General features: G+C 42.7%; 2 protein-coding genes across 7 annotated transcripts in view; one reads left to right on the forward strand and one right to left on the reverse strand.

Annotated features, from left to right (window-relative positions):
• ugl (ureidoglycolate lyase) overlaps positions 1–13,409 on the reverse strand; it is a 46,370-nt gene that overhangs the window by 1,102 nt on the left and 31,859 nt on the right. For 4 of the 6 annotated variants that reach the window (XM_045723906.2, XM_045723905.2, XM_045723907.2 and 1 more), the window contains 13 exons: positions 5,277–5,405; positions 4,925–5,143; positions 4,544–4,634; positions 4,186–4,262; positions 3,675–3,785; positions 3,482–3,541; positions 3,160–3,316; positions 2,669–2,867; positions 902–980; positions 647–739; positions 465–537; positions 289–356; positions 52–182 (listed from right to left, as the gene is read on the reverse strand). In XM_045723906.2, coding sequence (XP_045579862.1) covers positions 52–182; positions 289–356; positions 465–537; positions 647–739; positions 902–980; positions 2,669–2,867; positions 3,160–3,316; positions 3,482–3,541; positions 3,675–3,785; positions 4,186–4,262; positions 4,544–4,634; positions 4,925–5,143; positions 5,277–5,405 — 1,487 coding nt within the window. Of the gene's footprint in view, positions 1–51; positions 183–288; positions 357–464; positions 538–646; positions 740–901; positions 981–2,668; positions 2,868–3,159; positions 3,317–3,481; positions 3,542–3,674; positions 3,786–4,185; positions 4,263–4,543; positions 4,635–4,924; positions 5,144–5,276; positions 5,406–5,723; positions 6,003–6,725; positions 6,818–13,409 lie in introns of those variants that run through there. The other 2 variants (XM_014212338.3, XM_014212337.3) reach the window with 2 other exon arrangements.
• rab33ba (RAB33B, member RAS oncogene family a) lies at positions 6,133–7,778 on the forward strand. Its single transcript, XM_014212339.3, has 2 exons — positions 6,133–6,629; positions 7,009–7,778. Exons 1-2 carry the CDS (start codon positions 6,399–6,401, stop codon positions 7,501–7,503), a joined length of 726 nt encoding a protein of 241 aa, XP_014067814.1. The 5' UTR covers positions 6,133–6,398; the 3' UTR covers positions 7,504–7,778.

Raw genomic sequence — 13,409 nt, forward strand, 5'->3', positions numbered from 1 at the left:
GTTTGAATTTTGAGTTATCTTGGCAACCTTGTGCTCTTATCCTACTCCTACCTGACAGTGTGACAGCGTGTGACGACCTTCAGCTCCCCCATGACCTCCTGGGTCAGCTTTGTGACCAGACCCCGGGTCACCACCCTGCTATCATCCTCCAGCTGTGTCTGATGGCGGATCCACTGCCACACCTGGACACAAAACACCACACAGACATCTCATGAAATGGACCCTGGACTCTCACGTTTTTGCAATGGGAAGTGCGGCACAGGATGACCTAAACTAAAGTGAACCTACCTGGGATCTGGAGATTTCTGCAGTTGCAGAATCCTCCACCTGTCCCCTGTAGAAGAAGTGACCTTTGCCTAGGGGAGACCCATGGAGCATTACATCAACATTACTCAATCACATATCCATCCCAAACCTCCATTAAGGATGCTGGTTCATTATGATGCATACTCTTGAATTCTCACCTTTGAGCCAAGCATCTATGAACAGGATTCCTACAGCGATGTTATACTTCAAGCCGTACAGGGTTACTCCACCCTAGAAGAACGTTTATAGCAGTTCAGTACACAAGATGTGGAATGGTATTCCAGAGAGATGCATAGTGTAGTATAAATATACAGTAGCACAACGTTATTGAGGAACTGACCGCTGGCATACAGAGCAGGTCGTCGGGGGTAACCGTGAGGTCATCTCTAAGCTGGTGCATCTGGTTGTCACCCTGAGAATGCAGCTGGAAGAGCTGAGAAGAGAGTGACACAGAAAGGTGGGGAGAGTGACAAATCCAATGTTATTTGTCACCTTCTTCGTAAACAACAGGTGTAGACTAACAGTGAAATGCTTACTGAGAAGATAGCAGTTCCTTGAAAGGTATAGCTCAACAATTCCTACATCAAGGACTTACTTTCTGCATGGGCTCTATCAAGCCCAGATCATACACCATGAAGCCATCAACACCAGCTTTGATCTCCAGTAACTTCAGTCTGAAATATGAGAAAGGGAGAAACAAATTTAGAGCTGAATGGTGCAATTGGAGCCCAGTGAAATCATAATCGAGCAATCAGTCGTCACTGCTGTTGTGTAACATGACCAAAAACACAGGACAGATCAGGATCAAATAAGCAATAAATTGATACAGTACCAGTCAGAAGTTAGGACACGCCTACTCATTCAAGGGTTTTTCTTTATTTTTACTATTTTCAACCTTGCAGAATAATAGTGAAGACATCAAAACTATGAAAAAAACATTTGGAATCATGTAGTAACCAAAAAAGTATATTTTATACTCTTCAAAGTAGCCACCCTTTGCATTGATGACAGCTTTGCACACTCTTGGCATTCTCTCAACCAGTTTCACCTGGAATGCTTTTCCAACAGCCTTGAAGGAGTTCCCACATATGCTGAGAACTTGTTGGCTGCTTTTCCTTCACTCTGCGGTCCAACTCATCCCAAACCATCTCAATTCGGGTGAGGTCAGGTCATCTGATGCAGCACTCCATCACTCTCCTTCTTGGTGAAATAACCCTTACACAGCCTGGAGGTGTGTTGGGTCATTGTCCTGTTGAAAAACAACTGATAATCCTACAAAGCGCAAACTAGATGGGATGGCTATCGCTGCAGAATAATGTGGTAGCCATGCTGGTTAAGTGTACCTTGAATTCTAAATAAATCACTGAAAGTGTCAACAGAAAAGCACCCCCTCACCTCATCCATGCTTCACGGTGGGAACCACACACGCGGATGTCATCCGTTCACCTACTCTGCGTCTCACAAAGACAAGGCGGTTGGAACCAAAAATCTACAATTTGGACTCATCAGACCAAAGGACAGATTTCCACCGGTCTAATGTCCATTGCTCGTGTTTCTTGGCCCAAGCAAGTCTCTTCTTATTATTGGTGTCCTTTAGTAGTGGTTCTTTGCAGAAATTTGACCATGAAGGCCTGATTCACGCAGTCTCTGAACAGTTGATGTTGAGATGTGTCCGTTACTTGAACTCTGAAGAATTTATTTGGGCTGCCATTTCTGAGGTTGGTAACTAACTTATCCTCTGCAGCAACTCTGGGTCTTCCTTACCTGTGGCAGTCCTCATAAGAGCCAGTTTCATCATAGCGCTTGATGGTTTTTGCGACTGCACTTGAAGAAACTTTCAAAGTCATTGAAATTTTCCAGATTGACAGACCTTCATGTCTTAAAGTAATGATGGACTGTCGTTTCTCTTTGCTTATTTTAGCTGTTCTTGCCATAATATGGACTTGGTCTTTTACCAAATAGTGCTATCTTCTGTATACCACCCCTACCTTGTCACAACACAACTGATTGGCTGAAACACATTAAGAAACAAAGAAATTCCACAAATTAACTTTTAACAAGGCACACATTAATTGAAATGCATTCCAGGTGGCTACCTCATGAAGATGGTTGAGAGAATGCCAAGAGTGTGCAAAGCTGTCATCAAGGCAAAGGGTGGCTACTTTGAAGAATATATATATTTTGATATGTTTAACACTTTTTTGTTGTTTTGATGATTTCACTATTATTCTACAATGTAGAAAATAGTAAAAATAAAGAAAACCTATGGAAGGAGTAGGTGTGCCCAAACTTTTGACTGGTACTGTACTTTAAGTAGATATATCAGATGACGTATAGATGACTGTGTAGAATAGGTCCTTGCCTGGTGACGTTGGCCAAGGCTGCTCTATAGGGGGCACTGTCCCTGTCCTGAGGCAGCAGCAGGGCTGCCATACCCCCAGTAGCCAGTGCTCCTCTACGGTGACATATCTGGACCAGCAGGTCCATGTAGCTCCGCAAGAACAGCTTCTCCATGTTGACATACTTACTGCGGTCAGGGAGCAGGAAGGCCCCTCGGTGACCTGGCAGACAATAATATGACCATTAGATGACCTTTTGTAAACTAGTAGTCCAGTGATGTATCAAGATATACCCAGGGATTACCCATGTTTAGACAGTTGCTGCAATCAGTTTTATAATAAGGTTAAACTGAGCTGTTTGGGCCAGAATAGTCCCAATCCAAAAAACAACATGGTTGAAAGTTGAAAGCTGTCTTCTCCAACATTAACAGAACAGATACATTTTGTAGACCCATAAAAACCCTTAGTTTCCATGGAAAAGACAGGATATGACTGAGTGATTGAAGTCACTCACCGAACTTGTTGACAAAGGAGGCGGAGTAATCCCAGATCCCACAGTTGAGTCCAGCGGAGTGATCCTTAAGCTCATACAGAATCTCCTCCATCTCAAATGCTGACAGCACGTTCTCTATCAGCACGGTTGCCTTTATGCTGCCCACAGGCAGGCCCAGCTAGAGGATACAACACACACACACACACACACACACACACACACACACACTTGCATTCAATGTTACTTATGATCAGTAATTTACTGTATATCAGAGAAGCAATCAAATAGCAAGCATGCTGTTCTAAAGCGTTTCACACCTTTACCATGTTGGCATGCTACAAACCTTCTGCTCTGTCCAGAGGAATATGTTGTTCCAAAGTCTCGCCTCCAGGTAGCTCTCGACCTAACATGCAGCGATGGTGGTGAGGAAAAGAGAGAGTAGTGGAGAGTTTTTTTAAATTTTTATACCAGATCGTGTCAATCCTATTTGCTATTCTAACAGCCAATAACAGCACAGCTATCTACCATAGCCTTACTTTGGAGAGGTAGAAAAATGGCCCACTCTCGCTGTCAAACAACAGCTTGCCACAGTGGAACATGAGGAAGCCGAAGTCACACAGCGGCCCTGGCACCTCTTTGCCTTTAACCTGCATACACACAAATGCATCAGCGCTGCTGAAATATCATCCACACAAAAATAAGGTGATGGTCAGGGGTCAACTTTCACTGGGAATGGGGGGGTGGGGCATGTCATTGGAATGTGATACAAAAGGGGCAACGGTGTGCTTTAAGACCATGCGGATGCTTCCGAGCGATCGGGTAGGCTTTCTGAGTGTTTTTCTGTTTTTATATATACACACATATATATATATATAAAATGTCCTCCCCCACTTCTAAAACCAAAGATGCACCCCTGATGATGGTTGTAGACATAACATGATCATATGGATGGCTCTACACTTTCAGCCAATCCAGACGTTGTATGCATGTAAAGTGAGGTATTGAGATGAATTTGGACATCAGAGTGTTGAAGTTGGAACTCAATACCATCATGTTGTGTTCCACCATGTTCCAGGCTCTAGGGCGGAGCATCAGAACAGGAGCCTGGGATATCTTGGGGGCATCTGTTGGAGGACAGTAATAGTTGGGCGTATACATTAATAATAATGCAGGTCTTCATACAATATTCTGATCTGTAGATCTACTTAAACATGGTAGAAAGTTATAAAGTAGACTAATGCAGGGTTTGTGATTAAAATATAAGATGTTATAAAGTCCAGTTAAACAATCAAGATAGACTGTATCTAGATACGTTTAGATTCAGATGATGTGTGCCAACAAAACGCTTCCTGCCCTGGACTGAGCCAACCGTGAGTAATGGGTAATAGAGTGGATATAAACTCACTGGGAAATTGATTATGCACCGCCCGGTAAACATTATAAATGCCTTTTATCTGGTTGTGGTACGTCGGGCAGTTTCCATCATCAAAATCAATCTGCAAGAGAAAAACAACAGTCGTCTACATAGTGAAGAGGGCTTTTCTGGAATGCTCGGCCCACCAACAGATCCAGAATCACCTGATTTATACGTCTTTTAACTTTTATATCAAAGCATCCTTATATCCAACATCCCTTGCCTTGTAGCAACATTCTAGACTGGGTTCATACATGACTGTTTCTGCATTCAACAATGTTACTTGTATGTTACATTCAACAATGTCTCAAACAAGGCTAATTGGCTAAATCGACCCCTGAATATCCTTTACCTGCAGGCCCCATTGTATACCTGTAGGCCCTGTGCAGGGGAGCTGAGGGCCTGAATGAAGCGCTGGGTGTCACAGGGGGCCAGGTCCCCCACATCCACATGTCTCCTCTGCAGCCTCTGGGGGACTGGACGGACCCTCCAGGTAGGGTCGCTTCTTACGGGGGCTGTGACCTCACAGAACCCTGGCAGGTCACCTGACAGGTCCAGGTGGGTCTTCCTGGAGATTCTAAGCCTCAGGATCTTATATGACAGAAAGACACATACTGTATTAGACGAGGTTGATATACTGTATATTTGTCAACAAGTAGGCCTAGAGAAAACAAATATATTTAGAACAATGTATGGAACAATGTATTAGTGCTTTGTGACCTACCTTGTCAACCTCTTCATCAAATGTTGAGACCAGTTCCTGTAGGAAGACCAGGGAGCCTGCGGTAAAGATGGTTCGATACTCAGCCTCCAACCCTGGGGGAGAGGGCTCTAGTTCCATAGTTATAGGATCCTGTGGGCCATAGAGTTATTACAAGTGTAATACCATGCCTCATGTTATGCAAAGAAATCATCAATCAACTGGGACATGAAAGTTTATATGAAGTACTGTACGCTGTACATGAATATGTCTAGTTGGTTACTGACTGTCTATAGATAAGAATGTTACAAACACACGTTTACATGGCTCAAAAAGGCACTGCAGCTTAACTTCAATAAAACGAGCAGGACAGAGCGGAAATGTGCGAACTTTAAACAGTCATGACAATAAAGATAATGTTGTCACCTACAACATTTTAACAAATTGTAATAGGAGGGAATGAGTACTCACGGACATGTTGATGCCTTTTTTCACTACTGAAGTGGACTTTGGTAAGGCGCACCACTAACCCTTGTTTGTTTTAGGTAAAGGTTAAAAGCCACTTTCTGAAACATTAACAGGATTTTAAAGTGCTGACACACGTTCGAGATATTATCAAACATCTGAATACCTATTCATATTTCATTCAAATTGTATTTGGAAGAGATTTAGTACTGTAGTTCACTTCTGTGATATTCCCATGTAATGGTTATTTGAGTGTTTTGACTGGGCTAGGTGTGGAGCTGGGACACGAACTGAAGTTGGAAGCAACGACCCTCGTGTCGAATCTGATCCAATCCATAGCGTCTTTCATGTTCTTGGTTACCTCTCGCGAGAGTTGGGTTGTCTGTCAACGTTGTACGTGGCTTCAAATGTGGGGAAGGAGTTAGAAGGATGCTTAAGCTAGCAACCTGAGAGTGTTAGTACAAAACTAATGCACATGTTTATATTTGGAGGTTACAGATTTGTCACGAATGTCCAATTCCATTTGTATTGGGCGAGATTGCTTGTCTCATTTTGACAGCCCATCCAGCTAGCATTGGCGAAGGCGCGGTTTTGCAAGCCATAACAGCTCTGTGGGTTAACGTTAGCTAGGCAGCTACTGTAGTTTGCTAGCATATCCTCGATAATCAATAACCAATTAATATGGCAAGTGTGGAGTCGTCGACGGAATTCACTAGTTCGCTCACTGTCTCGTCTCATCTTCCGCCACCACGGACGCGGATTTTCAAGATCATCGTGATTGGGGACTCCGGTGTGGGCAAGACCTGCCTCACCTACCAATTCTGTGCGGGCAAGTTTCCGGAGAAAACCGAGGCCACGATCGGGGTGGACTTTCGGGAGAAACTTATCGAGATTGACGGCGAGAACATCAAGGTGAATAGATAGATTACATAAAACAAGTGAAATTATTGTTTGGGTTGTTACAAAACAGCACAACCTGGAAACAATTGACATGTAAATGCAGTCTACCTCATCCACGTTGGAGTTGTTGTGGAATCAATTTCAAACGTCTCTTGTCTTTGATCATCTCAAGGGCAGTGGCAGAAGAGAAAGCAATCTGTCTGGTGCGCTGACTGCCCTCTGCAGAATCATACATATTACAGTTCAGTTCATCCTCTGGCAAACTCACAGTGAATATAAGGTCTATCTAGGTACTGTATTTCAGTTCCTTGGAGACTGACAACATTCAATAAAGAAGCTGTTCAGAGTGTGTTTATTTGACTCTTTCCCCTCCCTCTCTTTTCCCTTCCAGGTCCAGCTATGGGACACGGCGGGTCAGGAGCGTTTCCGTAAGAGCATGGTGCAGCACTACTACCGCAACGTGCATGCTGTGGTGTTCGTGTACGACGTGACCAGCGCCGCCAGCTTCCGCAGCCTCCCGGCCTGGATCGAGGAGTGTAAGCAGCACGCCCTGGGCCAGGAAGTCCCGAGGATCCTGGTTGGGAACAAGTGTGACCTGCAGAACTCTGTCCAGGTGGGCACAGACTTGGCCCAGCAGTTTGCTGACGCCCACTCCATGCCCTTGTTCGAGACATCTGCCAAGAACCCCAGCAGCGACGGCCATGGTGACGGTAGCCATGGTACCCGGGGAAACAGTGATCACGTGGAGGCCATTTTCATGACGGTAGCCCACAAGCTGAAGTCCCAGAAGCCACTGATACTGAGCCAGCCACCCGGGGGGGACACGGTGACCCTGACGAGGGGAAGGGACGAGGGCGAGAAGGCGAGCTGGGCCTGTATGTGCTGAGAGAGAGCATTGGGGGGAGCGAGAGAGGAAGGTTGTGGGGAGATATAGGAATCAGGGTAGATTCCTCTACTTCCAATATCAGGGTAGATTCCCCCCCCAACAGTTAAGCACCTTTTTATTATTTAAGTGGATGTTTGGTCACCTGAGAGATGGGGTGATGTCATCATATTACAAGAGTTCAGATGCCCTCAGTCTTTGTCAACACACATTTCACTCACCTCCTGTGCTCCACCTTGACCGTGTGTTACCACACACACATTCTGTGTTAGGAGGTAGTCCTGACGGTGTTAGCACTGTCATCATATGGTAAACATCTCAGTGACATGGGAAAGCTAAGGATAAAAAGGAACTTGTCTGAAGTGAATCTTGTTGACTGGTTCCACTGAACTGTGTTTGAGCTAGAAAACTGTTGGCCAGATTGATGTACAACATATTCAATTTACACACACACACACACCTCATAGTATACAGCAGGCAATATCAGTACACATCACTCGGGTGTTTCTGTACCAAAATACCCATCCATCGGGTTTATAATTGTGCCCCTACGCAAGTCCCACAATATACAACAGTTTTCTTAAGCAAAGTTATGATCTTCTGTAGCATGTCTTGCATAAGTAATGTCTATAAAACAACTATTACAATATACAAAAAATACCATGTATCTTAAATCTTTTCTAACTGTAACATGTTTTCTACCCTATGATGTCATCCCAAATGCCTTCACTACCGTCACCATTGCTTTGTGCGTTTGGATCACAGCTGGTTCTGTGGTGCAATGTTTTACGTGTGTTTGTGAGAAATATGTGTGGTATAACATCAGATAAATGTTCAGTACTGTGAGTGCAGCACGGTGTGATGCTGCACTAACCACTCCGCCTGATGAGTTCAGTGATAATGTGGGGCAAGACTCGTCATCATTCCCTCTTCATAATCTGCTTTGGCAAAGAAATGATGACAACTGCTATCGATGCCGGGGTATCTTTATCTTTACAACAAGCCTGTAAAATGTGTCAAAAGTAGTGGTGAGGAGATTGATCACCTGTATTGTTGCCGTTGAACCTTAGCTAATAGACCTGCTTCTTTGAACATGGGACAGTTGCAAAGAAACCCCACCAGTGAAATTACCCTCTAATGAAGACGGTTGGTGTTTATGTACTGTATGTCAGATTACCAGGAAGTCTTGTCGTATAATTACCCTCTAATGAAGACGGTTGGTGTTTATGTACTGTATGTCAGATTACCAGGAAGTCTTGTCGTATAATTACAGTTTTTAGCCAGTAGAGCACAGATGCCACCCCACATTATGTCAACACAATCAATCAAATTGATTTATAAAGCCCTTCTTACATCAGCTGATGTCACAAAGTGCTGTACAGAAACCCAGCCTAAAACCCCAAACAGCAAGCAATGCAGGTGTAGAAGCACAGTGGCTAGGAAAACACAACAATTAGCTGCGCTAAAGTACTGTGGGCTTAGATAGCCTTTTCTCAGGATACAGTTCAATTAAAAGATTTTCACTCTCTCCGACCTGTTGCCCTTAGTTTGGTCTATAGAACTAGGCAAGGGGGGAAAAATGGTAGGCTTTATCAATTGCCTTGCACTCTTGTTTTGCTTACATGTGGTCTTCACTGCTTTAAATATATATTTTTATGTGTTCTGTTAGTGCTCTGTGTAGTTAATTTGTCATTTCAGGTTAATCAATTATTTTTTTTCTGTTCATTTTATTTGGCCTATTTGATACAAAGGTATCTGTTTGAGAAAGACACCGTTTATTTTAACGAGACTGATCACTTCAGGAAAGAACTACTGGGAACAAAACAAGGGAGTAAAGCCTTGCAATGGTTTATGGATTACATTACAAATGTTATGTGTAACCTTGCAATAAAGCATCCTGAACATTTCAACGCAGTGTATGTCATTTCAGGTCGACATGTTCTTTTATCTGTGGGATGGGGGAGTTAAAGAGAAGTGCGAGTTAAACTATTGTTGTGTTGATCATTTGTGGGAGCTGTTAGGGTCATGGTATTACCACTTCAGGGTTGTTGTGATGGTGGAACACCTCGTTGTCATTCTCGCCATTGGTCAACGTTAGGCATGCCTAGCCTGACACCATCACCATGGAAACACAGGGGCACACTAAGGCAGGATAAACCTGGCGAGGGTCAAACCATGTTATTAGATGATTGAACATTGTGTCACCTTTGGCATTCAGTCAGACAATTGTAGCCTCAAGCCAATGCCACCTTGATCACTTACCAATACTGTGTTTTTCCTTTGGGAAGCAAAGAGTCACCACAAAAGTAAACAAGTCAAGTGTTGTACTCTATATTTGACAAATCATTTAAATTGTTTAGATGAAAGAACACTCATATTGTTCACCAAACCAGTCCACAGAGGTGCTCGAGTTTCACTGAGGTTGGTGTTTTTGCATGAAAGAACAAGTCAATGAACCCGCACACAACGCCACACAGGCCAACTGCAGCATGCCCAGAACAACGACCCTGCGCTGGTATAATAAGGATCGGACCCTTTTTTCCCCAATTTTTGCCTAAAATGACATTCCCAAATCTAACTGCCGGTAACAGAAACAGCAGGGGTTGAAACTTTAGAACCCATTTCCTACATTTGAATTTAAGAATTAATTTTATCAAACAAAACTATGCTACATTTTATCTCTGGGACCCTCAGGATGACAAATCAGAGCAAGATTACTGTATGTAAGTACATTATTTACCTTCAGAGGTGAATGTATCAAACCAGTTGCCGTGAAAAGTTTGTTGTGCACTTTCCTCAAACAATAAAATTGTATTTTTTCACTGTAATAGCTACTGTAAATTGGACAGTGCAGTTAGATTAACAAGAATTTAAGCTTTCTGTCCATATAAGACATGTCTATGTCCTGGGAAATGTTGTTGTTACTTACAACGTCATGCTAATCACATTAGCGCACGTTAGCTCAACTGTCCTGGTGGAGGGACACCGATCCCGTAGAGGTTAACCCCTTCTCTGCCGGACACAAATAGACATCATTGTACTTCCTTCTCCCGTGACGTTGTCCTTCGTGTGCAAATGCTAAGAAGCGTTTTTAAATACCCTGTGACCACTCAACTATTGTCAACAAAGGTCAATTAATTACATGAATAACTTCATGTATTTGAACACAGGGTGAATTCTTAAAAAGTGTGACGTCATATAAACTGGGACAGCTTAATCATGACGAGTTTATTTCTTATTAGACCGTTGCAGAGAAACCACATGATCAAAATCACATCACTTCATTGGTGTCACATCATTTCGTGGGTTAAAGCAAGCTTTAAACAGGAAGCTCGCCGGTAAGCACATGGTAAGATCAGTGACAGCTTTTTTTCTGTTTCGAAGTTAAGGTTATAAAACTGTCATAAATAATGCAATTTTTTTGCTTTACCAACCATAACTAGCTAAAGTAGAACAACATGGAGCAACTAAAGTAGAACAGCATGGAGCAGCTAAAGTGGGACAGCATGGAGTAGCTAAAGTAGAACAACATGGAGCAGCTAAAGTGGGACAGCATGGAGTAGCTAAAGTAGAACAACATGGAGCAGCTAAAGTGGGACAGCATGGAGTAGCTAAAGTAGAACAGCATGGAGCAGCTAAAGTGGGACAGCATGGAGTAGCTAAAGTAGAACAACATGGAGCAGCTCAAGTAGAACAGCATGGAGTAGCTAAAGTGGGACAGCATGGAGTAGCTAAAGTAGAACAACATGGAGCAGCTCAAGTAGAACAGCATGGAGTAGCTGAAGTAGGACAACATGGAACAGCTAAAGAGGGACAGCATGGAGCAGCTAAAGTGGGACAGCATGGAGTAGCTAAAGTGGGACAGCATGGAGTAGCTAAAGTGGGACAGCATGGAGTAGCTAAAGTGGGACAGCATGGAGTAGCTGAAGTGGGACAACATGGAGCAGCTAAAGTGGGACAGCATGGAGCAGCTAAAGTGGGAAAGCATGGAGCAGCTAAAGTAGAACAGCATGGAGTAGCTGAAGTGGGTCAACATGGAGCAGCTAAAGTAAGACAGTCTTATAGTATTTTCTAATTGAGAGAAGAGATCCAATTTACATTAGGGACCCGCTGTACTTAAGGCAGGGCTCTGGCTCTTCTAATACCACTGATTAATTGACATGTGTATTCCAGAGTACAATGGCACCAAACAGAACTATAGTAGGGTGAATTCAGAAAAAGTGGGACACCGTTTACATTTCCGTCTTCTGTAACCTCTTCCGATATCTATCCAACACATTAGCTCCAACACATTATCCAACACATTATACATTTTCTGAAATCTTTAAGATGATAATATACACCACAGTGTGAATTGAATTATCATTGGGGTATAGTTTGGGGCTGTAGGTAAGCTAGTGGTTAGAGCATTGGGCCAGTATGCAAGAGGTTGCTGGATCAAATCCCTGAGCTGACAAGGTAAAAATGTGTTGTTCTTCCCCTGAACAAGGCATTTATTTTGTTCTTAACTGACTTGCCTAGTTAAATAAATAAAATAATTAGGACTATAATAATGGTGTCCCAGTTTACCAAACTGAAAATATGTGTCCTTTTTCAGTGGTTTAGGAAATGTGTCATTTGTTGGGCTAATATGTTGGATATATCTGTAAATTCACCCTACTTTTGTTACCTTGTTAAAACTGATACATTAAGTGCTTTCATTTCTAAATGGTAAAACAGATATGTATGAAAATACCCTCAAATAAAAGGTGACAGTCTGTCGCCTCATATCAAACATTTGATCTCAAATCCCAAATGCTGGAGTACTTCACTGTCTAAATATGCATGATGTACACTGACTGTACAAAACATTAGGAACACCTGCTCTTTCCATGACATAGACTGACCAGGTGAAAGCTGTGATCCCTTAGTGATGTCACTGAAGTTGATGTTAAATCAACTTCAATCAGTGTAGATGAAGGGGAGGAGACTGATTAAAGAAGGGTTTTTAAGACTTTTCACACTTGAATGTACTGTGTATGCTTTTCTGTCATGCCTGCCATTGAAAAAGAAGAACTTGCCCTTCCCATTATTTTCTCCTTGTGTAAAGTTTCCTTCAAAGCGATCGAAGGAGGAAACGTGACTGTACAGAACCAGTGAAGCTGGTCGTCCTCATCAAAAGGGACTGGACACACACACTCATTAGAATTGTTCACTGGAGTTCAAGAGTCTCCATTGCTCCAAATTGGCTCAATAGAACTACACATTTGAGTCTACAAGCCATGCATTATTGCAACCTGGACTCAGGGGTTGACATAACATAGTAAACGAAAGTCCGCAATGCTAAAATCAGTACGATATGTTACGTTTGGTATGGTATTACATTTGTGAATGTCCATCATTCATTGAGTATGATATGTTACAAATTACAATTCGTATGAAATGTTACAAATTACAATTGTGGCTAATGTTATCTAGGTGGCCAAGTAGTTGCAAATTAGCTAAAATTGTCTGTGAAGAGATTCGAACAAGCAACCTTGGGTTGCAAGATGTTCACTTTATACGCCAACCCATCCAACCTCCTTTTGTTGTTGCCTTAATTAACCTTCTGTATTATGTAACCATACTAAAGGTAGCATATCATACTAATTTGAGTGTCTCGGATTTTCATTTTCCATGTTACATCTAGTCTATGAGACCAGGCTGATTATTGTCACTGTATTTGATAAATGCACCCTTTGTTTTGTTTGCTGTTCTGATCCAAATCACAGAGTGACATTTCTAGGATAAGCTGACAACTTTTGCTTAACGCACGCACCCTATGGTTCAACTCTTCAATTCCTCAGGTGCCAGCAGCTAGGAATTGTGTCAACACGCAAGAAGGATGCAATTGCGGCCTGCAATTTAGGGCATTCCTGCATCTGCAGGAA

The sequence above is a fragment of the Salmo salar genome, chromosome 09 (assembly GCF_965601325.2).
Source record: "Salmo salar chromosome 09, fSalSal1, whole genome shotgun sequence".
Taxonomy (NCBI): domain Eukaryota; kingdom Metazoa; phylum Chordata; class Actinopteri; order Salmoniformes; family Salmonidae; genus Salmo; species Salmo salar.